Source organism: Hyperolius riggenbachi, chromosome 1, assembly GCF_040937935.1.
Source record: "Hyperolius riggenbachi isolate aHypRig1 chromosome 1, aHypRig1.pri, whole genome shotgun sequence".
Lineage (NCBI taxonomy): Eukaryota > Metazoa > Chordata > Amphibia > Anura > Hyperoliidae > Hyperolius > Hyperolius riggenbachi.
Window position 1 is genome coordinate 393293419 of NC_090646.1, and position 27843 is coordinate 393321261.

Below are 27843 nucleotides of genomic sequence, written 5' to 3' on the forward strand. Positions count from 1 at the left end.
AACAAGACACCCTTCACAAGGGAAATAAAGCAGCAAACAACATTAAATATTAAGAACTGTCTAGAAGGAAAGAGGGCAGCATTTCCCTTGGATACCGCGTGTATCTCCTGACGCCTTATTAATCTCCCAGGAAATAGATAAATTTGTGTTCACCAAAAATAATCTAAGATTAATTCTGTCATGTGACTGTAATCTGTTCTTTCATGTGAGCTTACAGGATTGTGGATCTGACTTTTAAGACATGGTAAAGAATGTATGTAATGTCAGATTAGGTCAAGATTCATATTAGACATTGCATGTGGATGCAGCCAGTGTATGACATTATTGGGCGTCAGCTCCAGAGGCAGGGAAGCCGTCCATTAGCACATCTATCCATCACACTGTGAAGATTCTGATATATACAACTGATAATGACCTACTTAATGATGTCAGGGGACACCTGTATACATTTGGATTTTTTGCCTGAGATCATCATGATCATTTCAGGCAATGGTCATCTAAGGAGTGTACATAGCTTTAGACCCCTTCGGGCCCATTCACACTTGGGGGGGATTAGTGGGAATTTAACACTAATGGACAGCGATATCACTGCCGATATCTCCGGCGATTCGAGATTAGCGCACAACGCAAACGCACACAAGCCGCAATTTTTAGCAGTTTTTGAGCGATTGCAATGTATTTAAATCATGATCGCTCAAAAAAGCAAAAATGTCCAGTGAAAAATACGCAAAAAACAGTGCCCACTAATGCGGTAACAATATCGCATGACAAGACATAGTGCCTGCTGGCCAACACCAGCAGCTTAGTGGGGAAGGAAGGCACACACACAATTTACAAATTAGGTCTGAGTCTCACTTGGACATGGGTTCATTTTATCATAAAATTCTAATGCTTACCTTGACTATTCCCAGTCTAAATGCCCGTACACATGCTTAGCCAAACTGCCTGATTGCCGTCTGATTTTAGTCTGTTGGATGACAATCGACTAGACAACCAACTGATAACGTCCAGTTTGCCTGATCCAATTGGCATATCATCTCACATGACTGTTGGGCTTATATCGTGCAGGTGGCCACGTGTGTACAAGTGGTTTGAATTACTTGTATTTGTTTTGAATGTGGTCATATAGTGCAGTCTGTCATGCTGCTTGCGCATGCAGTATGCAAATTAGTTGGTCCTGCCACCGCTTGGTCGTACGGTCGGTCATGTCATGGAGTTGGTCACGCACTTTGTTGGGCGTGTGTATGAGCCTTAAATTGATCCTAATATTAAGATAATTAGCCATCTGAACACCTGATACTACCTACTGAGACTGGGAGTCCTAATAGTTACATACCTGCCGCTGCACCCAAATGGAATGGCACTGAGAGAAACAACTTTCTTAGTGACTACCCCTAGCGTAAACTGACATTAGAGGAGTTGCTCAGTGCACAGAGGGCATTGCACTTCCACAGTAATATATGCTAAGTACAGCAAAAAGCCACTTCTTTAATGAGGCAGTGCAGCATCCTCCCTTTTTTTCATGGACTGACTAGGCTACATGATCCTTCCAATGACTAAAAAAGTCAGTGGGGAGCTAGCACTTATGAGAAAGGCAATTCTTTTATTTTTCAGCTGTAAGCAGCAGTGATGTTGGATGCTCTATTATTGCTTTATAAATCAGCTTCTTATTGATCAGGCAAATATAACTCCTAGAGGTAACTTTGTTTCTTTATATGTCCATGATCCAAATTCTACTTCTGTTTCTGGCTCTGGGTGGATTTTCCCAGCTCTGAGCAAGTTCAGTCCAACACTGGAGGGAGGTCCAGGAGCAGAAAATAATGTCTGCCATAGACATGCTCCAAAGATGTTTTCAAGACACCAACATCTGTAAAATGGTTTCAACTTTCTAAGGCAGGACTCTGAATAGTGATGGCACTGAGTCTTCATGATATGCCAAGCTGTGCTCGTTTCGACGTTGGCTCTGCTTTCATCTGACTTGCTACTGTAAAACAATCCAAAAGAGCAGACAGCAGGTAGGGATATGTGCATTACTGAGCCGAGTCCTGGCAGCTGTAGTATGTCTGCACAGATGAATTTCCCCTGTGTCAGAAGGAAAATAGAATAGCAGCCCCAACAAAGAAACTGAAGAGACTTTAACTAATACAGGTTTATTTAATAAGGCAAAGGGGAGAGCACAGTAACCAAAACAAGATCAGCAGCCATCTTGCACTATCTGCTATAAACCAATGAGAAGTGGAATCTGACCTCTTACTATAGATTACTGCCATCGGCTTTGTTTTATTAGAGTAGTTTGCGAATACATAACATTACACTTCCCCTACACTAGTAATGATTTAGAGATTATTATATTTTTTTATCATTGGTGGCCATATACTTGTCAGCTGAATTCTCCTTATTTGTTTACCTTTTCACTGGTAAGGGCTTTCTCTGATGGATGCTTTGCTCAATTAGGCTACAAAGACATCTGCTGCATCATTTTTTTTAATTTTTTTTAACAGTAACAATGAATCGAAGAACCATAAGAGGAGTCCCAAGCATCTGCTTCATAATGTCTGTGGGGCTTCTGATGAGAAATCAGGCCATACCATAAGGCCTGGTCCACATGAACAGCTGTTAGACTAAGGAGCACATAGCTTGTTGCTCGATGATTGTGTCAAAAGCAACCAAAGCACATAAATGTCTCACAGGTTGTGTAACATTGTACACAAATAACTAAAAGTTGTGCTTCAAGCAGCATGAGGAAGAACCTAAGGCTCCATTTACACTGGAGCGTCCTGTCAGAGCTTTATTGATAATTATAGTAATGCATTTCAATTAAGCTATTCACAATGCAGCGCTGCATGTAGCATATCCGGAATAATAATCACAATGCGATTCTCAATTGCCGTAAAATTGCTAAAAAAAATATATCACACCGCAAAATTGCAAATCTGCATTTTGCAATTTCAAGTGTGAACCAGCCAAGTCCTAAGGCCTTTACATTACATGGATATTTTTTAAATGCCTGCGAAACCATATATACCAGTAGTTTTGGAATAAAATATGTTTGTAGCTGAGAAAAGCTGTACACTGGTGACAATTATCTTCTTGCACTCAAATAATTGTTCTCGGTTTTTTTCCAGCTATTAACATTTTTTAAATATCTGAAAAAAATGAAAAATGTATTGAAACTTCAACTTTAATAAAGATAATGGAAGATCACCATTACCACATTTGGACTGGGCCAACAATCTCTTGTTCAACAGGTATCCATTAGTTGATTCCACTCAGGACTATCCGGAGATTTCCCTCTTGTAAGGTAAAATAAAGTATCTTACATGTATTCAAATTTTACTTAAAGAGACTCTAACAAAAATGTCATCCTGTTTTCTACCATCCTACAAGTTCCTAAACCTATTATAAGGTGCTCTGGCTTACTGCAGCACTTTCTACTATCACCGTCTCTGTAATAAATCAACTTATCTTTCCCCTGTTGGATTTGTCACCCTGTGTCTGGAAGGCTGCCAACTCTTCAGTGTTGTTGATCTGTTATGCACGCCCCCTCCAGGCCCCCTCTATGCACACTCCCGTGTGTGTTATTTAGATTAGGCAGCCTCTCTGCTCTCTTATCTTTTACAAGCTGGATAAATCATCCTCTGTTAGGCTGTGGCTGCCTGGGCTGTCACATGCTGAGGAATTACAGACACCGGGCAGAGCTGTCTGCAGGAAGAAACAATCAGCCTGTCACTCTTCAGTGGATGAGAGCTGCCGGGGTAAGAAGGTAAACACACAAATGATCTCTTGAGATTCAAAAGGAAGGCTGTATACAGCCTGCTTGTGTATGGATGTATTTTCTATGTGTGGACATACTGTACATCAACCTACTTCCGGCTTTGGTGGCCATTTTGTTTGTTTATAAACAAACTTTTTAAAAATGTTTTTGACCACTTTTAATGCGGCGGGGAGCGGCGAAATTGTGACAGTGGGAATAGGAGATGTCCCCTAACGCACTGGTATGTTTACTTTTGTGCAATTTTAACAATACAGATTCTCTTTAAGGTTCACTTTAATAATGAACCAGAGTGTGGCTGGGGACAGATTTGGGAAGGGAGCAGGAATAATAGTAGAAGAGAATTGGACCTTCCTGAAAACTGATTTTGTTGCAGTACCAGGACACATCAGCAGTCTAGGAAAGGGTAACATCACAAATAGCATTTCGGTAAAATGCACAAGGATGATTATAATTTTGTACTAATTATTGACTGAAAAATAATAAAGTTCTGCAGTATAACAAAAGCTTTAAATGAGGACTCCTAATTGAATGTCAAGTCCACTTTAGGTGTTAAACGAAGAAGAAAATAATCTAAGTGCATGAAATTAACCACTTTATTATGCATGAGACAGGAAATGTTAGCCCTTCTCGCTTTTAAACTCCAATGATTGCATTCTTCCTAGTTCTATTTCGCTTGTCCATATGTTCCCTTTTTACATCTTGTCTAGTTATCCGCTGCAAACAGTTGAACTAGGTCAGGTTTTGATGGCAGCTTTAGCGATACAGATGTTACAGCAAAGAAAAGGGGCTAAGAACAAATGTTTTTTTGTTTAGAATGACGCTGTATAACTTGCTCAGTGGGATTCCTCTCATGCAGTGCAATCATGTTTAGCCAATAAAATGCTCCTCTGGCCTCCACTGACAGGGGAGTAATCTGTCTGAAAGTTCTTCCTCCATCCCTCAGAGGATGAGACTTGTTCTAACAAAACATTCCTCATGTGAGTAGCCGCAATAAACATGGAAAAGCTGTCAGGACCTGTAGAAGCGTGTTACTTGTGCTGTATAGCGGTGACAATCTGTTGAAGCAAATAACGGCCAGCCATATGGTCACTGCATAAAGCTATGCTGGCTGCTGACAGACAAGACGTGCAGACGTCTGTGAAGTCTGCTTATCCTCAAAAGGATCTTCATGTGCAATATACGGGCAGAGCAGCTGCTACGTGCAAAAGTATGCTAAACCTATATGTGAAGAGACAACTTTTCTCTAAACAGAAGAAAATGACTGAGGACATTCTCAAGTCACAAGACATTTTTCAGCATGCTGTAGAATCTAGATTAACCATTTTTCTTCTCGGTTTATTGAAACCACGCAAGTAAAAGATTACCCCAATTTTTTTTACACTGAATACATATGGCATAACTCACAGAGTCTGTTCAGTTCTTTGACTATGTAATACATAACACTTTTCTAGATATGGTGTGCATTAACCCTCCACTTCCTGCAGTCCGTCGCATCATACAAAAACTTCGGTTCGGCACAATGCAGCCAGTCTCGACGCAGTAACACATTCCATGCAGTGCTTTAACCAGGGCTGTGGAGTCAGTACAAACATCTTCCGACTCTGACTCCTCAGTTTATGAAACCACTGACTCCGACTCCAGGTACCAAAAATTGCTCCGACTCCACAGCCCTGGCTTTAACAGTACGATGTGTGCATTTACCACGTATGTGAGGCATACAGTCACTGCACTGTATGCATTACTGTATGCTGTATGATCATTCGGGACCACTGTGGACCAACTGCAGAAGAATCCCACCACAACTGACTGTTTAAAGTGTGGAAGGAGCCTTAAGGTGGCCACACACCATACAATAAAAAGATCAAATTTTTCACCAATTTGATCATTTCGATTGCTTGTTCTGAAAAATCGAGAGCTTGTCTTTGTTTTCGATCAATAAATCTGATCGAATTTCCTGTTTCTTCAATTTTTGGAGATTGGACATGTTGGAAATTTCAGACCAACTTTGTCAAGAATTGTATGGTGTGTGATGGATTGTCAGTTACTTGATGCACAGTTGCAGTCAATTTTTTCTGAGATTTTCAATTATTTTATTCATGATTGGGGAAAAATTGAACATAGGTGTGTGGTACATTGGTCATATTTTTGAATCGTTAAGGCCCATACACACGTCGGATTTTAACGAACGACCCGTCGTTTGAACGTTCCGTCGTTCGGACGTTTCCGCGTCAAATCCGACGTGTGTACAGACTATCGTTCGGGTGATAAGACTGGTTACCAACGATCCGCCGGGCGGATCGCTGGTAACCAGTCTTATCACCCGAACGATAGTCTGTACACACGGCGGATTTGACGCGGAAACGTCCGAACGACGGAACGTTCAAACGACGGGTCGTTCGTTAAAATCCGACGTGTGTATGGGCCTTTAGAATCAGTCAGATAAATTGATTGCTATTCTTGAATTCAACAGATATTTAAAAAATTGTATGGTGTGTGGCCTCCTTTAGACTGACAGAATTTATGAAAAAAAAAGAAAAAGCTACACGCCAGTGCCAGCTCAGCTCTATTTCAATGTATTTATTGTATATGTCTTGCTAACTCGGCATGTGCCAAAGTCCACATTTGTCAATAAGGTTGTCACCGAGGTGCAAATAAATTTAAGATGATTGAAAATGATGCTAATTATTATGAAAATCTAAAATGTAAATGGCTTAACCACTTCCATACCATTAAATTGTGTGCTGATCTGTGCTGCGTGGGCTCTCCAGCCCGCAGCACAGATCAGTATTATGCCAGGGTGATCAGACTTCCCCCCTTTTTTCCCCACTAGGGGGATGTCCTGCTGGGGGGGTCTGATCGCCGCCGGCTGCTTGCGCTTGCGGGGGGGCTCTTCAAAGCCCGCCTCCGCAGCGCTTCCTGGCCTCCTTCCCCTTCCCTCCCTCTCCCTCCCCCTGTGAGCGGCGCAGGACGGATTTCCGTCCTGCGCCTGATGGGATAGGCTTTAGCCTATCAGATGCCGCCGATCCCCGGCCAATCAGAGGCCGGGGATCACCGATCTCCTCTACGGCGCTGCTGCGCAGCAGGGCCGTATACATGTAAACACCGGGGAAGGTCTTCCCCGTGTGTTTACATTTACCCTGCGAGCCGCCGATCGGCTCGCAGGGTGTTCACGGAGACACCCTCCGGGAACTGACATAGAACGGCCGCTCATGGTATACACTTCAGGATTCAGGGGCGTATATATACGCACCGAGAATCCGGAAGTGGTTAATCAACTCTTGCAGTTAAAGCATTTGGTTGATTTTCAAGCTGAATAGATTTGCAGTAACATTTGCATAATTCTGCATCAACATAGAATTATTTGTATATTTCAAGTTAAAGAGAATCGGTATGTTTACAGTGCTCAGTTGTATTTCAGAATAATTCTGCATGTCAACTCACTGCCCATACAATTCTATGGGCCTGTTCACAGTGCCGTGTTAATGTCCATGTCCAGTCTCTAGTGCATTATGCAACTAAAGACTGTGATTCCAGCCTCAGGGTTAATTATATGCTGTTATCAGACTTAAGTATTACCTCATTAACAGATGACAAAAAACATTCTGGGCTTTTGAAGACAATTTCTATTGTAAAAAAAAAAATGGTTTGCTAGAACTTTTCCTTTTAGTCATATCTCTAAACATTTAAAAATACACAAGCATACCATGTAAAACATCATGCCAGCAGTTCGCACAGCAATGGCCTTAGGCCAGGCACGTGGGGGAGGTCTGGGTGCCCAAGCACCCCCCTTCAGAAATGTCCATAAAAAGGCCCCTTTAGCTGCAAAAAGTAAGCCCTACTCACCACCTGTGGGAAGCCCAGCACACCACCCATGTGAAGCTCCTCCCCATGTGGGACACTTTGGAGTAAAGAGGTCCTATACAGGAATCCTAATGTAACCATCCCTGCAGCAGTGTAGGAGCAGGTAAGATGAAGTCTCCCTGACAGCAGTGACCTCTCCCTCCCCCAGCATTCACAGTGACCTCTCCCTCCCCCAGCATTCACAGTGACCTCTCCCTCCCCCAGCATTCACAGTGACCTCTCCCTCCCCAGCATTCACAGTGACCTCTCCCTCCCCCAGCATTCACAGTGACCTCTCCCTCCCCATAATTAGCACTACAGTGATCCTGCCTCCCCCAGCACCCACAGTGACCTCTCTCTCCCTCCCACAGCACCCCCAATGACTTCCCCTTTCTGCAGCACCCACACTGACTTCTACTACTCCCAACATCCATCCACACCCCTTCCCTCCGCCCCCCACAGCTGGCACCCAGTACTCACATGACACCAAGTACCTGCACCAAGGCCTGACATTGCACCCACTATTCACACCTGCACACAACCTTCACATGGCACCCACTATCTGCACCAAGACCCATTTAACCAGTATCCGCATCCAAAGTACCTGCATTTAAAACCCACGTGACACCCAATGCCCACCCATAGCCAGTACCCAGTACAGGCCCATGCACCTAGATCTTTTAAATTGTATGGTGTGTGGCCACCTTAAGGCGCCTTCCACGCTTTAAACAGTTGCCATTCTTCTGCAGTCGGACCGCAGTGGTCCCGTATCATCATACAGCATACAGTGATGCATACAGTGCAATGACTGTATGCCTCACATACGTGGTAAACGCACACATCGTACTGTTAAAGCACTGCATGCAGTGTATTACTGCGTCGGGACCCGCTGCACTGCGCTGAACCGTGATCAATGTGATAACCCCACAGATCTATTACTGCTCCTGCGGTGGGATGCACAGTTTTTGTATGATGCAATGGAAGTGGAGGGTTAATGCACACCATATCTAGAAAAGTGTTGTGTATTACATAGTCAAAGAACTGAACAGACTGTGTGAGTTATGTCATGTGCACCAAGTATTCACACCCATGAAACACCTAGTACCTGCACCCACAGGACATCAGTACATGCATCCAGCTCTCACATAGCACTAAGTACCTGCAAAGTCACATGTCACTGCAGGGCAAGGGGGTTGGGGAAAGGTCCCCCACCACTTGTAGGTACTACTGTGCATTTCGGGGGGGGGGGGGGCTTTTTTTAAATTTGAGCACCCCCCCCCCCACTTAAGCACCCTCTGCACGGCCCTGCCTTAGTCAAACAGCTGATCTTAAGGGATGTGGCTGAAAAGCAGTGTATAAAGCATTTGTTGTGTTATGTTGAAAAGTTCTTAACACCAGAGTTAAATACACCAGTTTTAACCATTTATGCCACCTGGACTTGAAGCTTAAGTCCAGGCAGCTGCTGCTGTGCGCTCCCACCCGCGATCGCGCGCACGCCCGCGCGTTCACGTAGTGCCCCCCATTAGCCCAGCGATCAATGAATGGGAATATAATTCCCATTCATCGATCTAAGTGCCCGTTAGACAGACCGACGGTTTCTTTTTAGAAACCACCGTCTTTCTGACCAAAAAAAAAAAAAAAAAAAAATCCCCGACTTCCTAGTACATCTCGCTTCCAGGACAAATAAAGAGAAAATGCTTACAGTGGCCATCTTGTGGCCAAATAGTTATACTACATCCACATCCACTTTTTAATGAAATAAACCTATATTATATTATTAACATTAACTGTTTACCTCCCACACCAAAAATTACCTAAATAAAATTTGTAATGAAAAAAAAAACAAAAAAAAAAAAACAAAAAAAATACATAAATAGTTACCTAAGGGCCTGAACTTTTTATATATGCATGTGAAGAGTATATTTCAAACATTTTTGAATTACCGTATTTTTCGGACGATAAGACGCTCCAGACTATAAGACGCACCAAGGTTTAGAGGTCAAAAACCAGGAAAAATAAAAATATGCTAAACCTGGTGCATCTATAGTACAGGGGCGTTTTGTACACATTTTTTCCCCAAGCTCCCTCTGTCCAAGCTACAATAACCCCTGCTGTCCCCACTAGCTAGACTAAATACCCTACACTAACCCCTGATGCCCCCACCAGTTACTAAACTACACTATGCCAGTATCACTACACTACATTAAACTAACCCCTGCTCCCCTCCCCCAGTAACACAACACTTGACTAACTCCTGCTTCTTCCACAAGTAACACTACAATACATTAAACTAACTCTTGCTTCTCCCACCAGTAAAAACGAACTAAACATTAAATCGTAAGGGTGGATGATCTCACCTATTCAGATGTCCATGTGGGAATCGGTGCTGTCTGTGTCCTCCTCCAGCTGCTGAGGCGATCCTGATGGGTTGTGCATCTGGGTGCAGGCCACTCCACAGCAAGGCAGAAGTGTGATCATGGGCCTGGCATCCTCTACTTTAATTCCCAGTACTTGCTGCAGGGGAAGCCTCAGTGCGATCCTGGCATCTTCTTCATTAACCCCCGGTACAGTACTTGCGGCGGTGGGGGCAGCCTCAGCCTGATCTCTGCATCTTTTCCCCTAACCCCCAGCACTTGTATCAAACAGCTCAAGTGCGATCTCGACACGTGGCCCCTTAACCGCCGTTACTTGCGGCGGTGGGGGCATCCTCAGCGCAATGTAGCAACTTGCCTCTTAACCCCCGGCACTTGCAGCACTTGTATCACGCAGGCTGCTCCAGAGCGATCTCCACACGTGGCCCCTTAACCGCCGTTACTTGCGGTGGTGGGGGCATCCTCAGCGCGATGTAGCAACTTGCTTTCTTAACCCCCGGCACTTGCAGCAGGCATCCTCAGCTTGATCGGGCATCTCCCCCTCTTAATGGTAGTGCGGTGGGCACAAGAGCGGCAATCCCAGTGCTAGCCGCAGCCACTTTCAGTCCCGATGCCGGTGTACTTCCTTTGTTTACCGGCGCCCCCCTTATGACGTAAGACGCTAGTACCGGAAGTACACCGGCATCGGGACTGAAAGTGGCTGCGGCTAGCGCTGGGATTGCTGCTCTTATGCCCACCGCACTATCAATAAGAGGGGGAGATGCCCGATCAAGCTGAGGATGCCTGCTGCAAGTGCCGGGGGTTAAGAAAGCAAGTTGCTACATCGCGCTGAGGATGCCCCCACCACCGCAAGTAACGGCGGTTAAGGGGCCACGTGTGGAGATCGCTCTGGAGCAGCCTGCGTGATACAAGTGCTGCAAGTGCTGGGGGTTAAGAAAGCAAGTTGCTACATTGCGCTGAGGATGCCCCCACCACCGCAAGTAACGGCGGTTAAGGGGCCACGTGTCGAGATCGCGCTTGAGCTGTCTGATACAAGTGCCGGGGGTTAGGGGAAAAGATGCAGAGATCAGGCTGAGGCTGCCCCCACCGCCGCAAGTACTGTACCGGGGGTTAATGAAGAAGATGCCAGGATCGCACTGAGGCTGTCTTCCCCTTCGCAGGTAGCAGGGATTAAGAGGGGAGATGCCGGGAGGATCAACTGGAGGAGGAGGAAACAGCGCACGGAATGGTAAGACCTTCCGCTGCGCTATGTCTATCAGCTTCAAAGGTGCACATTCGGACTATAAGACGCAGTGACTTCCCCCCCCCCCCTCTTTTGGGGGAGAAAAAGTGTGTCTTATAGTCCGAAAAATACGGTAATCAATTAATTGTGATAATTAGTGATAAAGTTATTGACAAATGAATGGGAGGTGAAAATTGCTCTAATGCATACGGTGAAAAATCCCCGCGGGCTGAAATGGTTAATACATTGTGCATTTTACCAAACAGAAATGTCATTCATGCAGAACATCAATGTACTCATCATGTGTACATCAGGTTCACTTTGATGGTGAAACAAAGTGTGGCTGGTAACAGATTTAGAAAGGCAGCACCCCCAGTGCCCCAGGTTTTATCCAAGACCAGGGGTGTTGCCCGAATCCCAGAGGATACAGGGCAATTCTAGGCAGAAACAAAGGAGGAAGGTATTGTGAGCAGCAGTGAAGTAGGCATCATGATGAGCATAACATAACGGCATGTCCCCCCAAATAACTTATTTAAACATACAGACAACCCCCCTCCCCATTATTAAGCAAATAGGCATGTCTTTCAAAAGCAAAACAGTATGTTGCCTATTAGACTTACCGACACTAGTAGGAAAAATATCTTCATTGTTAATTTGCACTTCAATCCAATCCATGAGTAGGTTCATATACTGAGGTGCTGGTAAGGCAGTGGGTTTCTTGTATTTTAGATCATCTTGCCACCTGTACTCATATTTTGGACCACCAGACATAACAGGGCAGGTTGTTTCTGTGCAGAAGTCACAAATGGTACCATAAATGAGGTTAATCCTATTAAAAAAGTCCACCACATGAACAGCCACCCAGTCATTGAGGTCTTCTCCATTCGGCAGCTGTACTGTAGCCCTCAAGTCAACTCCAGAGCTTAAAGAGGCCTGAGCACGTTTATGTAATTCAAACCTTTGTGTGCCTGGATCAAACTTCCTCTTGGGTCGAAATGTCTTATCCTTGTTAAACACTTGCTTTAATCCTATTGACATGTCTTTTTTTCCTTTTATACTGTATCCTTAAGGTACAAATGAATTAAGAAATGTCTTCAGAAGATGGAGCTGAGTGTGTTCAAGGTAACTGGTCATCTACTTGCTGGTGGACTTCATTTTATCTCCTAGAAAACAAGAAAAGAATGTAAAAAATATGCTCTTTACACAGAAAAAAATAAATAAATAAATACACACACACACACACACACACACACACACACACACACACACACACACACACACACACACACACACACACACGTACACACACACACACGTACACACGCACGTACACACGCACGCACGCACGCACGCACGCACGCACGCACACACACTGGGTTGCAAAAGTATTCGGCCCCCTTGAAGTTTTCCACATTTTGTCATATTACTGCCACAAACATGAATCAATTTTATTGGAATTCCACATGAAAGACCAACACAAAGTGGTGTACACATGAGAAGTGGAACGAAAATCATACACGATTCCAAACATTTTTTACAAATAAATAACTTCAAAGTGGTGTGTGCATAATTATTCGGCCCCCTTTGATCTGAGTGCAGTCAGTTGCCTATAGACATTGCCTGATGAGTGCTAATGACTAAATAGAGTGCACCTGTGTGTAATCTAATGTCAGTACAAATACAGCTGCTCTGTGAGGGCCTCAGAGGTTGTCTAAGAGAATATTGGGAGCAACAACACCGTGAAGTCCAAAGAACACACAAGACAGATCAGGGATCAAGTTATTGAGAAATTTAAAGCAGGCTTAGGCTACAAAAAGATTTCCAAAGCCTTGAACATCCCACAGAGCACTGTTCAAGCGATCATTCAGAAATGGAAGGAGTATGGCACAACTGTAAACCTACCAAGACAAGGCCATCCACCTAAACTCACAGGCCGAACAAGGAAAGGGCTGATCAGAAATGCAGTCAAGAGGCCCATGGTGACTCTGTACGAGCTGCAGAGATCTACAGCTCAGGTGAGAGACTCTGTCCATAGGACAACTATTAGTCATGCACTGTACAAAGTTGTTTATGGAAGAGTGGCAAGAAGAAAGAAAGCATAAGAAGTCCTGTTTGCAGTTTGCCACAAGCCATGTGGGGGACACAGCAACCATGTGGAAGAAGGTGCTCTGGTCAGATGAGACCAAAATGGAACTTTTTGGCCAAAATGCAAAACGCTATGTGTGGCAGAAAACTAACACTGCACATCACTCTGAACACACCATCCCCACTGTCAAATATGGTGGTGGCAGCATCATGCTCAGGGGGCGCATCTCTTCAGCAGGGACAGAGAAGCTGGTCAGAGTACTGGTTAGTGTGCTTTTTGGGATGTGGAAGGAAACGCGAGTACCTAGAGAAAGCCCACACAAACATAAGATGAATGCGCTTTGTGTACTGGCTAAGATTCTAACCTGGGACCATACTACGAAAATTGACTGAGCAGAGAAACGCCTTTAGCACCAGATTATACTGATAGCATGTGTCAGTTCATAGCCCTCAATTTTGTGTCATTATGTACTGCCATCGTAGGAATGATTTGTTAAGTTTCTCCTGAGCTAGAAAACAATGGAAAGCACCAAAGAACACGAGGAACTCAGCAAATCTAGACTGGACTTTTTTTTAATTTTCTTTTAGTTTGCATGCCACACATGGGTGTGTGCATGTACCTGCAATACCATAAACACAATTCTATATCCTTTTATTAATCCTCACAATATCCTGATATGACCTAGTTTATGATGCAAATGTTTACCTCCTAATAGCAGTGACTTCAAAATAAAAACCTGCCCAGGACTGGTTACAGATGTTCTAAGTTGTTGTCAGCTCAGAAGAACCTCAGAGAAATTAACAGTGGGCTTGTTCACTTGCTTCCGTCACTGTCTGACTCCACATGAAGGGTTGGGGCTCACTAGAAATCACAAATTGCAATCAAAATTGCAATTCGTGATTTTGTAGCAAATTTTGCAGCGTTTTCAGGAGCAATGTTTGGTGATTTTGCTGCAAAATTGCTTTGTACGGCGATTAAAAGGCAATTTTACTAGGACCCTATACTTAATATATCACAATCGCTACTGTGGCATCACCTCCATTGACTTTCATTAACCTAGCACTTTAGGAATCGCTGGCTCTAGTGGGCCTCAGGCCTAAGTGTTATCGTTGGACTATTACAGTGATCTGCAAACTTGGCTCACCAGATGTTAAGGAACTACAAGTCCCACAATGCATTGCGGGAGTCTGACAGCCACAGTCATGATTCATAAAGGCAAATGCATCGTGGGACTTGTAGTTCCTTAACAGCTGGAGAGCCAAGTTTGCAGATCACTGCACTATTAGAAGGAAAATGTTGCTACCTGCAACTAACTAGAGTATTAAGCATGTTACAAATCATCTTCACTGACCTTCATAAATTACACAGCCTGGGGCTTCATGCATTTAGATAATCATTAAACTACTCAATAAATCCTAATATCCTTACAATTTACTGCACAGAGCTTTCCCATATGTTATTTATTGGCTATTGCCAGACTATAAATATTACACAGTAGTCATGAGTTTGAAAATAATCCAACCACAAGAAAAGTTTTCTCACAAACTAATACACAATCACGAAACATTATACAAACCAAGGCTTGATAAAAATGTACATACAGGTGGTCCCCTACTTACAAACAGGCTCCATTCTGGGTGTTTGTTTTCAAGTTAAATTTGTTTGTAAGATGAATTTGTTTGTAAGTTGAGTCCTGTATGTAACATGGTGAAACATGGATAAATGATTTACATTCGGTCAACTGCGGATTTGGACACATAGCATAAACTATGTTTTTTGTTGTTGTTTTAAATGTGCTTTTAAAGTATAAAGTAAACTACCCCCCAGGGGCACTTTTTTGGTTACAAGTTTTCGTTAAGTGACCTGGCCAAGTAGTTTACTATTTCACAATTTAGTATATTAGAATTGGTCATACATTGTACAGTGTATATTCATACAGGCAAATTTTCAGGACCTAGTAACTGAGTTTACTAGTGCCAGAAGTTTACTATAACGAGATTCTATTGTATATTAAGATGGTTGCAGCTTTTGGGAACAAAGCGAATCTCCTGGCCAGGAAGCTGACACTCTACCCTGTTGGCCATCCTGTCATGTCATTGCCAATGTGAATGCCCCAACACGTCGTCTGAAACCTTGTAAACCTTTATCATCAAGAAGAAAGCAAATTATTATTTAAACACTCATGTGTCTAACAGTACAATTTTACATATACGGTATCACAATTTTCTCTTGATTTGATCTTGAGATTCTGTGCCTGTCCCATCCAATTAAAAAAATGTGTTTTCTGTCCCATCCATTAATTTTCTGAAGTACATTTGGCCCCAGTTGGAAAAAGCAACAAGGATGAACATCCTGGAGCTGGAACCATACTGGTGCCACTGCCTCCAGAGCATAGAGCGCTAAATGGGAGTGTCCATCTTGCCTGTAAATCTAGCTCTCTATGCTCTAGGGGCGGCAATGTCAGCACAGCTATAGGGTAAAAAAGCAGGGGAGAGGGTGAAAATCTGAGAAGAGGTGATGGACAGGCTGGCTGGGAGTGAAAAACATCTGCAAGGATCAGTATGGTGAGCCAGGAGAAGGGATGGGGGTGGTGATGGCTGAGCAGAAGGCTAGCACAGTTATTCTGCGGGTTAGAAGAAAATCCCCAGGATTTGCGTGTTCGTGAACCCATGAACAGTAGCTTGCTAGTTGGGCAGCAACATAAGCAGCTTGCCCATCTGGTTCACCCAGCACTTTCAGGCAGCCATTTCTAACAGAAACTGGCAGATAACTATCAGTCTTTGCTGCTGACTTGAAATTAAGGAAAGCACGGTTTTCAGGCTCCGGTTTGTTGAAGACATGGGCTGTCAGAAAACAGGAATTTCCATACGTGGGCAGCAATGACAATGTTCATATTTCTCTCTACCGTGTTGGAATGTAATAAGATTATCCTATGTACACATGGCTCTGCGCTGTATAACCATCAATGCATGATCATGGTGGGTGGATGGATCTCCATAATGGTTCTAGCCTATCAATGTATGGTTTCTCTGCAATTTCCTTCCTTCTCCAGTGCACAGATTATCTTCCTACAGCAGACATGCTTTAACATTTGATTTTCAGGAAAACAAAACAAGTCGTGACAACTCGCAGCTCTGAGCAACGTAATTTCACTGTGGATGTTTTGAATACATGTGGTTGAAGACTTACGTGTGCTACTAACACAAGTATGATAGGCGAACAATAAGGAAGAGTCAAAGAATGTCAGCCAAAAGAATCAGGTATTGCTGTTGCTCCATTAGCAATGGGAAAAAAACACTTCAGTTAAAATTGTTCCAGATCAATGCAGTAAAAGATAGTTTGTAATTGTATTAAGAATGCCCTTTTCGTTACAGCTGTTGAAGAAAAAAAACACACCTAGAGGTGTATGCCAAACTACTTTGAGCAAAATTACAGGTGCAAAGTTTTACCGCACGATAAGGAGAGCAGAATGCAAAACAGAACATGCAATACATTCCGCTCCACTCATTGTGAGCAAGACTTTACGCAGCTACTTCTGCTTAACGCAATTTAGTGGATACACCCGCATAGACAGGAATAGCGATAAAGCAAAGGTGAAAAAAGTCAGATACTTACCTATGGAGTTGAAAGGCTCTGGACTCTAGAGCATTCCCTATCCCCTCTTGGTATCTTCGTTCCATCGCTCCCCCCCCCCCCATTTAAGTTTGCTGGCACCGTGAGCCCTCAGAAGACTTTAGGAGCACTTGTGCCCCTGAGAGCTTCTGAAGTCAGGCAGCTCCATACTGCACATGGGCAGCATGAACCCACTCCACTTCAGGAGCTCTCGGGGACACAAGTGCTTCTAAAGTCTTCTGAGGCTCCCCGAAGGCTTATTCAACCAATTGATATAGCATGTTCAACGGGGTTGACAGCACTGGAAGACACAGAGAGGATTGAGAAGGTTCTAGAGGATCTAGAGGCTTCCCTCTCCATAGGTAAGTAACTGACTTTTTTCCTAGCTTCAGTTTTACTAAAAAAAACTGAACAAAGTTATGCCTGCACACCAGTCTATTGATTTCTGTTGCAGTTTTAATCTAATTAAGAAATACATCCCTCAAGAGTATTAACAGCATATCCAGCAGATACAAACATCCACAGTTCTTTCCTGTGCCTTCAGGAATCTTCCTGGCCCTATAATAATCAAGGATTAAATTGATGTGTCTCTTTTTAAGTTTCTTCAGATCACGAATAAGATGGCTGGTTTATAACAGCCAAAGCCATTATGGCTACGAGATGGAAGGAGGATTGCTTCAATCTCCTCCAGGGTGTGAAAGATACATGACGTGGACACCATTGTTAGCTATCACAGACTGTAAAAGATAACACAAAATAAAGTACAAGTGTTACTGTATTATCAGTAATCACGTGATGACGAGTGCACTGCTGCATGGATCTAGCAGGCAATAGATCCAATAACAACATGCATGTCTTTGTGTGCAGGCATGTGTCCAGCTGATAAATGGCATATTACTTTGAGGAAGGGGTACACTGCAGCTCCAAAACATTTACACTGCAAGTGTATTCTTGGATGTTAGCATCGCTGTCCCTGGACAGCATACATTTAACCTTCCTGGCAGTAACCCTGAGTCAAGCTCAGGGTGGAAAAAAAGCAGCCAGGAGCTGTAATCCCGAGCTCGACTCTGGGTACCTGCCGGGAGGTATAGGGAGACAGCGGCAGCGTTTCAACTCACCTCCCCTGGGACCCAGACGCTGGAAGCCATTCTTCATACGGTCTTCGGAGGCTTTGGATCTCACTATAGGGTTACAGCGCACCTGTAGGACAGAGGGAGAATTGCAGCGCTGGATCCCAGGGAGGTGCAGGGACTGCTGCAGATCTCTCTGTGGTGTGATTTTTCTCTGGTTTTAGGGTCTAAAAGCAGACCCTAAAATCTGCAAATAAAGCATACTACCAGGGAGGTTAAAAGCTCTGAGTTAAAATAGATGCGAGACATTGCCAATACTAGAATATCTGTAATTTTACATGCAGAATTTCCCCAAGCCCAACATAATCTTCAGTTTCTCCTGGCTTTAAAAGCTCGAACTATTATCTTGTGTGGAGACTGCAAAGAACTAATATTGTTTGATGGAAAATCATGAGATGCGTGTGGTTTGGTAAATAGCTGCTCCTAAAATAGCATTATTTTTAATCTTCTCATCTTGATTTTTTTTCATCAAAGAATTAGGCAGCAACATTAAATAAATGGGAGTATGTAATAAGGCAGGGAAGAACACAGTGGTTACATGCAAAGGCCAACCCAAAGTTGCTATTCATAGTTCTGTTTATTTGCAGTCAGAATTACTTGACTGTCAGAGAGATTTCAACACACTAATTTACTAAGACCCAAATGAAGGTTCCTGAAAACCTGCCCTGTATTTATCAAATAGCAACTGTTACTACTTAATACAACTTTGCAATTCTCATTTGGATCATAGCTTATCATAGTGAGAGCTGTTGCAATGCTAGTGCGGGCTCAAACCCACTAGCAGCCTTTTCTAAGCGCTAGTGATTTGAAAAAGCTCTTCTTGCTAATGCAATGCTATTGGGGATTTTTTATAAAATCACAACGCTCAAGTGGAATCACACCCATTGCATTACATTACATTAGCAAAAGCTTTTCAAATCACAAAGCGCTCAGAAAAGCGCTCCTAGTGGGTTCCAGGACTAAAGTCATGTTTATGTTGTTGCTGTTGTGAGCACAAACCTACAGCAAGTGCTCTGTTAATCAGTAAAGGAAGCCTGATTTCACTGAAAGGAAGTTCTCATTGTAGACAACTGCCCAGCCTCATAGGGCCCCTTTCCACTGTATACAGATATGCAGAGTTTCCTCGCATGCGAGCTGCGCAGGGAAATGCCGCCCATATCTTCAGTGACTTGCCATCCAGATCGCACTGTGGTGCAAACCTGGACAACATGCTGCAGATTTCTGCAGCCGAGTATCTAAGCCGTGCCTCCGCATCAGAATGGGTGCTTCAGCTGAATCGGAAACGGCCGTGGCTCCTAGTGGAAACCGGACCAGCGAGTGCTTTTCCACTAGGAAGCGCGATTGCATGCAAAATCATGCTGCAATGCAATCACGATTCCTTCAACTTTCACTCATCGTGACTGCGCCATGAACTGTCGGGTGCAGGAGTGCAAATGCAGAAAAAATTGTGGCGATTGCGCTATTAGAAAAACAATACATTTACACGTTAATCACGGTGCTGTTGCGATCTGCAAAACAGGCGCAATCTGCTTTTTGTAGAGGATGGCAGAGCTATATCCCGAGTACGTTTTGCAAAATACTAGGTACACTTTGAACTAATGGAAACTATGCGGGAATGTTTACTTTAATGCGCTTTCCTTAAAAGGGAACTGAAGAGAGAGGTATATGGAGGCTGCCATGTTTATTTCCTTTTAAGCAATACCAGTTGCCTGGCAGCCCTGCTGATCCTCTGCCTCTAATGCTATAAGCCATAGCCCCTGAACAAGCATGCAGCAGATCAGGTGTTTCAGACTTTAAAGTCAGATCTGACAAGACTAGCTGCATGCTTGTTTCTGGTGTTCAGATACTACTACAGAGAAATAGACCAGCAGGACTGCCAGGCAACTGGTATTGATTAAAAGGAAATAAATATGGCAGCCTCTGTATACCTTTTACTTCAGTTCCCCTTTAATCGCAATCATCGTGACTGCTGCTTTTTCAGTGCGATTGGCCTCCTATACAAAGTATAGGAGAGCAGGAAAAAAAAACCCATGGCAATGGTGCCGCTATGTGTTTTTTCTGTGATTTGAAAATTCAAAATATTTTCTGGGCACATAGTGGAGGGGGCAGAGCATGAATCTACTGGATTTGGGGGTGGAGCCAAGCACAAACAAAAGGCGGGCCTTCCAGAGGAGGGGGCCTGACACAAAAAATAAATAAATAAATAAATAGTCCAGGCAAGTGAGTGTGGCCTGGGGGCCGCCAGTTGGACAGCTCTACTCTATAGGATCCAGAGCCTTGCCTCTCCATAAGTATCAACTTTTTTTTTTTTTTATATACCTCACTTCAGTTTTATGTTAACCACTTGAGGACCACAGTCTTTTCGCCCCTTAAGGACCAGAGCCTTTTTTTCCATTCAGACCACTGCAGCTTTCACAGTTTATTGCTCGGTCATACAACCTACCACCTAAATGAATTTTACCTCCTTTTCTTGTCACTAATACAGCTTTCTTTTGGTGCTATTTGATTGCTGCTGCAAATTTTTAGTTTTTATTATTATATTCATCAAAAAAGACATGAATTTTGTAAAAATAAATGACTTTAACTTTCTGTGCTGACATTTTTCAAATAAAGTAAAATTTCCTATACATTTGAGCACGAAAGTTATTCTGCTACATGTCTTTGATAAAAAAAAAAACCATTCAGTGTATATTTATTGGATTGGGTAAAAGTTATAGCGTTTACAAACTATGGTGCCAAAAGTGAATTTTCCCATTTTGAAGCATCTCTGACTTTCTGACCACCGGTCATGTTTCATGAGGTGCTAAAATTCCAGGATAGTATAAATACCCCCAAATGACCCCATTTTGGAAAGAAGACATCCCAAAGTATTCAGTGAGAGGCATGGTGAGTTCATAGAAAAATTTTTTTTTTGTCACAAGTTAGCGGAAAATGACACTTTGTGACAAAAAAAAAAAAGGTTTCCATTTCTTCTAACTTGCGACAAAAAAAATGAAATCTGCCACGGACTCACTATGCTCCTCTCTGAATACCTTGAAGTGTCTACTTTCCAAAATGGGGTCATTTGTGGGGTGTGTTCACTGTCCTGGCATTTTGGGGGGTGCCTAATTGTAAGCACCCCTGTAAAGCCTAAAGATGCTCATTGGACTTTGGGCCCCTTAGCGCAGTTAGGCTGCAAAAAAGTACCACACATGTGGTATTGCCGTACTCAGGAGAAGTAGTATAATGTGTTTTGGGGTGTATTTTTACACATACCCATGCTGGGTGGGAGAAATATCTCCGTAAATGACAATTTTTTTTTTATTTATTTTTTTTACACACAATTGTCTATTTACAGAGATATTTCTCCCACTCAGCATGGGTATGTGTAAAAATACACCCCAAAACACATTATACTACTTCTCCTGAGTACGGCAACACCACGTGTGGCACTTTTTTGCACCCTAACTGTGCTAAGGGGCCCAAAGTCCAATGAGTACCTTTAGGATTTCACAGGCCATTTTGCGACATTTGGTTTCAAGACTACTCCTCACGGTTTAGGGCCCCTAAAATGCCAGGGCAGTATAGGAACCCCACAAATGACCCCATTTTAGAAAGAAGACACCCCAAGGTATTCCGTTAGGAGTATGGTGAGTTCATAGAAGATTTTTTTTTGTCACAAGTTAGCGGAAATTGATTTTAAATTGTGTTTTTTCACAAAGTGTAATTTTCCGCTAACTGGTACTACACATGTGGTACCGCCGTACTCAGGAGAAGTAGTATAATGTGTTTTGTGGTGTATTTTTACACATACAGATGCTGGGTGGGAGAAATATCTCTGTAAATGACAATTGTTTGATTTTTTTTTACACACAATTGTCCATTTACAGAGAGATTTCTCCCACCCAGCATGGGTATGTATAAAAATACACCCCAAAACACATTATACTACTTCTTCTGAGTACGGCGATACCACAAGTGTGACACTTTTTTGCAACCTAGGTGCGCTAAGGGGCCTAACGTCCTATTCACAGGTCATTTTGAGGCATTTGGATTCTAGACTACTGCTCACGGTTTAGGGCCCCTAAAATGCCAGGGTAGTATAGGAACCCTACAAGTGACCCCATTTTAGAAAGAAGACACCCCAAGGTATTCTATTAGGAGTATGGTGAGTTCATAGAAGATTTTTTTTTGTCACAAGTTAGCGGAAAATGACACTTTGTGAAAAAAACAAACAATACAGATCAATTTCCGCTAACTTGTGACAAAAAATAAAATCTTCTATGAACTCATCATACACCTAACAGAATACCTTGGGGTGTCTTCTTTCTAAAATGGGGTCACTTGTGGGGTTCCTATACTGCCCTGGCATTTTAGGGGCCCTAAACCGTGAGGAGTAGTCTGGAAACCAAATGCCGCAAAATGACCCTTGAAATCCTAAAGGTACTCATTGGACTTTGGGCCCCTTAGCGCAGTTAGGGTGCAAAAAAGTGTCACACATGTGGTATCGCCGTACTCAGGAGAAGTAGTATAATGTGTTTTGTGGTGTATTTTTACATATAACCATGCTGGGTGGGGGAAATATCTCTGTAAATGACACATTTTTGATTTTTTTTACACACAATTGTCCATTTATAGAGATTTCTCCCACCCAGCATGGGTATGTGTAAAAATACACCACAAAACACATTATACTACTTCTCCTGAGTACGGCGATACCACATGTGTGACACTTTTTTGCAGCCTAGGTGCGCTAAGGGGCCCAACGTCCTATTCACAGGTCATTTTGAGGCATTTGTTCAGTGTTTCTCAACATTTTATCGGTATGTACCCCCTTTTAAAACCCTGTACTCACCAAGTACCCCCTAGCATAGTAAACATTATCACAAAGTACCCCTTGACAAATATATATTTAATTGTAGTACATTATAATTGGTTCTAAACCATTTCCAAGCCTTTACTATTGCTTTTAATTAGCTAAAATACTAATTTGGGGTTGTTTAAAATAAGATTTATCATTTTCTAAAACTCTAAATGTGTTGTTCTTGGCTAAGTATATCAAGCCTGAGTACCCCCTAGAACCATTAGAAGTACCCCCTGGGGTACGCGTACCACACGTTGAGAACCTAGGTTCTAGACTACTCCTCACGGTTTAGGGCCCCTAAAATGCCAGGGCAGTATAGGAACCCCACAAGTGACCCCATTTTAGAAAGAAGACACCCCAAGGTATTCCATTAGGTGTATGGTGAGTTCATAGAAGATTTTATTTTTTGTCACAAGTTAGTGAAAAATGACACTTTGTGAAAAAAAAAACAATAAAAATCAATTTCCGCTAACTGTTGACAAAAAATAAAATCTTCTATGAACTCGTCATACACCTAACAGAATACCTTGGGGTGTCTTTTTTCTAAAATGGGGTCACTTGTGGGGTTCCTATACTGCCCTGGCATTTTACGGGCCCAAAACCGTGAGTAGTCGGGAAACCAAATTTCTCAAAATGACTGTTCAGGGGTATAAGCATCTGCAAATTTTGATGACAGGTGGTCTATGAGGGGGCAAATTTTGTGGAACCGGTCATAAGCAGGGTGGCCTCTTAGATGACAGGTTTTATTGGGCCTGATCTGATGGATAGGAGTGCTAGGGGGGGGGGTGACAGGAGGTGATTGATGGGTGTCTCAGGGGGTGGTTAGAGGGGGGAAATAGATGCAAGCAATGCACTGGCGAGGTGATCAGGGCTGGGGTCTGAGGGCATTCTGAGGGTGTGGGCGGGTGATTGGGTGCCCTAGGGGCAGATAGGGGTTTAATCTGATGGGTATCAGTGACAGGGGCTGATTGATGGGTGATCAGTGGGTGATTAGATGGCAGAACAGATGTAAACAATGCACTTTGGAGGTGATCTGAGGGTAGGTCTGGGGCAATCTGATGGTGTGGGTGGGTGATCAGATTGCCCGCAAGGGGCAGATTAGGGTCTATTCTGATGGGTAACAGTGACAGGTGGTGATAGGGGGTGATTGATGGGCAATTAGTGGGTGTTTAGAGGAGAGAACAGATGTAAACACTGCAGTTGGGAGGTGATCTGATGTCGGACCTGCGGGCAAACTATTGGTGTGGGTGGGTGATCAGATTGCCCACAAGGGGCAGGTTAGGGGCTGATTGATGGGTGGCAGTGACAGGGGCTGATTGATGGGTGATTGACAGGTGATCAGTGGGTTATTACAGGGAAGAACAGATGTAAATACTGCACTGGCGAATTGATAAGGGGGGAGGGGTCTGAGCATGTAGGCATGTGATTGGGTGCCCGCAAGGGGCAGATTAGGGTCTGATCTGATGGGTAACAGTGACAGGCGGTGATAGGGGGTGATTGATGGGTAATTAGTGGGTGTTTAGAGTAGAGAACAGATGTAAACACTGCACTTGGGAGGTGATCTGATGTCGGATCTGCGGGCGATCTATTGGTGTGGGTGGGTGATCAGATTGCCCGCAAGGGGCAGGTTAGGGGCTGAAGGGTGGCAGTGACAGGGGGTGATTGATGGGTGATTGACAGGTGATCAGGGGGGATAGATGCATACAGAACACAGGAGGGGGGGGTCTGGGGAGAATCTGAGGGGTGGGGGGTTGATCAGGAGGGAGCAGGGGGCAGTTTAGGGTTAAAAAGTGTTGACAGATAGTGACAGGGAGTGATTGATGGGTGATTAGGGGGGTGATTGGGTGCAAACAGGGGTCTGGGGGTGGCAGGATCAGTGTGCTTGGTGCAGACTAGGGTGGCTGCAGCCTGCCCTGGTGGTCCCTCGGACACTGGGACCACCAGGGCAGGAGGCAGCCAGTATAATAGGCTTTGTATACATTACAAAGCCTATAATACTAAGTACATGCGGCGATCCGGGTGCTAGTAGCCCGCCGGCGCTTCCGAACGGCCGGCGGGTTACAGCGCGAGGGAGCGGAGCCAGTCGCCGGCGGCTGATCGTGTCACGAATGACGCGATCGCCGCATAACCACGCCTGCCGCCACCTCCGCCGATGGGCGTATTGCGGTCGTTTAGGCCCAGTCTTTGCTGCCGCCCATCGGCTGGGGGCGGTCGGCAAGTGGTTAACTTAATTAACATAATTGCCAACTATACTTGGATCCACTATTACCGTTATTTACTTTATAACATTAATACAAAAAATATTTGTTCAGGATTTATAATGCATAGGAAGTTTCTCTTCAAACACATGTACCTTAGGGCTTACGGCTGTGTAATCTTGCTTCATAAAACTATGGTAATTCTGTGCAGTGCAGAGGTCAGCAGAAGTTAAAGAATAACTAGCCATGGAATCATTTCAACAATTTCGACATATTCCGCACTTCATTAAGCCTCTGGTAATAGGCCTGAAAGTCTGTCTTTCATTAGTCCCCATGAAAGATGCACAGCTGGGACACGGAAAGATGCTAATGTCATGTCACATGGATTTTTCTTGTAATGTGCTTTCTCTGCATGGCTGCATTGCATGGTAGGGGGTATATCACATATAATATCATACAACACATCAACTAATGTACTAAATACATACACAAATATACTTAGTACTAATACATTTCATATAGTGCGGGGTGACATTTTTCAATGCTAAAGGCCAAGTTATAAAGATTTGTGTATCAATTTCTACAGAGATAGCCTTATATTACAACAACATATACAGGCTAGCTACATTTAAATGTTCATTTAACTAAATATGTGTCACTTCATCAATAGGATCTATATGACTTAAAAGGACATTGATTAAGATTAGCATTTAAATGGGTTACGTTAGCTATCAATGATGTGGATGACAAAGCCAGCTGGTCAATATCTATTTTGCCATAGAAGTGTACTTATTGCAGCCAACCAGGTGTTACCTGTGGGTATGTATGTGTAGCTTATACATTTTTTGTACTTGTACTGTATATTTTACAGTGCAGCCATTAACAATTGTCATCTATTGCAGAAGTAGTGCAGTAATTATTGACTACTATGTGAAGGGCTAAGGCTAGGTCTACACTATTCTGGCTTTGCCATGCACATTGACAGTAGATGTGCTGTAACTAACCAAAGCATGCCCACTTTGTTCCCATACCATTGGTTGCTTCCATTGCATCTGACATGTCATAGATAGCATGCCATCTATGACATGTCTGACCAGTATGTTGGTCCATGAATTGGACTCTTTTTGCCTCTAGTATGAACCTAGCCTAAGATTTTGAGGTCACGGTTTAAAGCACACCTGAACTAAGAGGGATATGGAGGCTGACATATGTATTTCCTTTTATATCATGCACATTGCCTGGTTGTCCTGCTGTGCCTCTGCCTCTAAAACTCTAGCCATTGACCCTGAACCAGCATGCCAATCAGGTGTTTTCACTGAAGTCTGACTAGATTAGCCGCATGCTTGTTTCAGGAGCACGTGTGCTCCTCTAGCTCCTGTGTTATATGTCCGATCCACCCCCATTGTACTGCGGTCTGGACAGTAGTGCATGCACCAGAAATGCAGGAGCTAGGAGGGCGTTCACTGGGAAGGCAGAGCTTGGGGAGCACACCCAAAGGGGGGGGGGGGGGGGGGGGGGAGTGGACATACTTTGCATCAGGGCTGTGGAGTCGGTCCAAAAATCCACCGACTCCGACGCCTCAGTTTAGGATTCCACCGACTCCTCTAATTTGCATATTACAATTTTGCTGATTAACAGTATGTAACGTGAAATTCGTCTCTTAACTGCCAACGCTTAGGAATTTTACAAGACAGCTGAAGTGAGAAGAATATGGAGACTGCAATATTTATTCCCTTTAGACTAAAACTAGTCCTTGGTAAGAGTACTTGTAAAAGGTACAAACCGGAACAAAGAACATCTACCAGGCCCTAGGCAATGTAACCGTGGGTACATGTAAGAATGATGTGCAGGTACTCTGCAGGGGAATGAGGAGATTCCCTGCAGCTCTGTGGAGAGTGCATATGTAGAGTATAGTACTACTGTGTAACAAAGTAAACCTGAGACAGATGAAATTAAAGTTTTATACATACCTGGGGCTTCCTCCAGCCCCCTTCAGGCTAATCAGTCCCTCGCTGTCCTCCTCCACCACCTGGATCTTCTGTTATGAGTCCAGGTACTTGAGCCAGTCTGGTGTAGTGCGAATGCACACACTCCGCCGCCGGGAGCGTACTACACCTGTGCAGCACTATTGCGCAGGTGCAGAATGCTCCTGGCTGTGGAAGCGGCAAGTAGCCAGACCTGGCTGAATTACAAGGACTCATAGCAGAAGATCCAGTTGGTGGAGGTGGACAGCGAGGGACTGATTAGCCTGAAGGGGGCTGGAAGAAGCCCCAGGTATGTATAACACTTTTCTTTTCATCCGTCTCAGGTACCCATTAATTTGTAGTCACCAAACCAAATTTTAACAACATATCAAATTATTTGATTTCATGAGCAAAGAGAGTGCATACATTTGCATAAACCAGCATCAACGCAGAATTATTTCCATCTCATTGACCATCTCTATTAGTGACATGGCTACACATCAGGCTTTATTCTTAGAGCATAGACGTTATTTAGTATATATAAGAGATTCCTGTGTACACATCATATATACTGTACAGTCACAATCAGATAGGTATATCTGACTTAAAAAATACGGGGACTGCTTTATTGAAGCAGCACAAGTAACTAATTTTGATTGGTTTATTTAATTTTTGTGGACTGAGCACAGCTATTACTGTATATATACATTATTTTTAATGACTATTATCTGAGAAATAGAACATTTTATCATATTTTCTATTTTAATTAGAGTTACAAATTCAATAGGAGTCGGTGCATTT

General features: G+C 43.5%; 1 protein-coding gene across 1 annotated transcript in view; it reads right to left on the reverse strand.

Moving 5' to 3' along the window:
* Positions 1–27843, reverse strand: part of MOB3B (MOB kinase activator 3B) — a 109746-nt gene that overhangs the window by 71288 nt on the left and 10615 nt on the right. Inside the window, exon 2 of the mRNA XM_068234589.1 lies at positions 11830–12372. Within this exon, the coding sequence (XP_068090690.1) occupies positions 11830–12247 (418 nt within the window). The 5' untranslated portion in view covers positions 12248–12372. The remainder of the gene's footprint in view (positions 1–11829; positions 12373–27843) is intronic.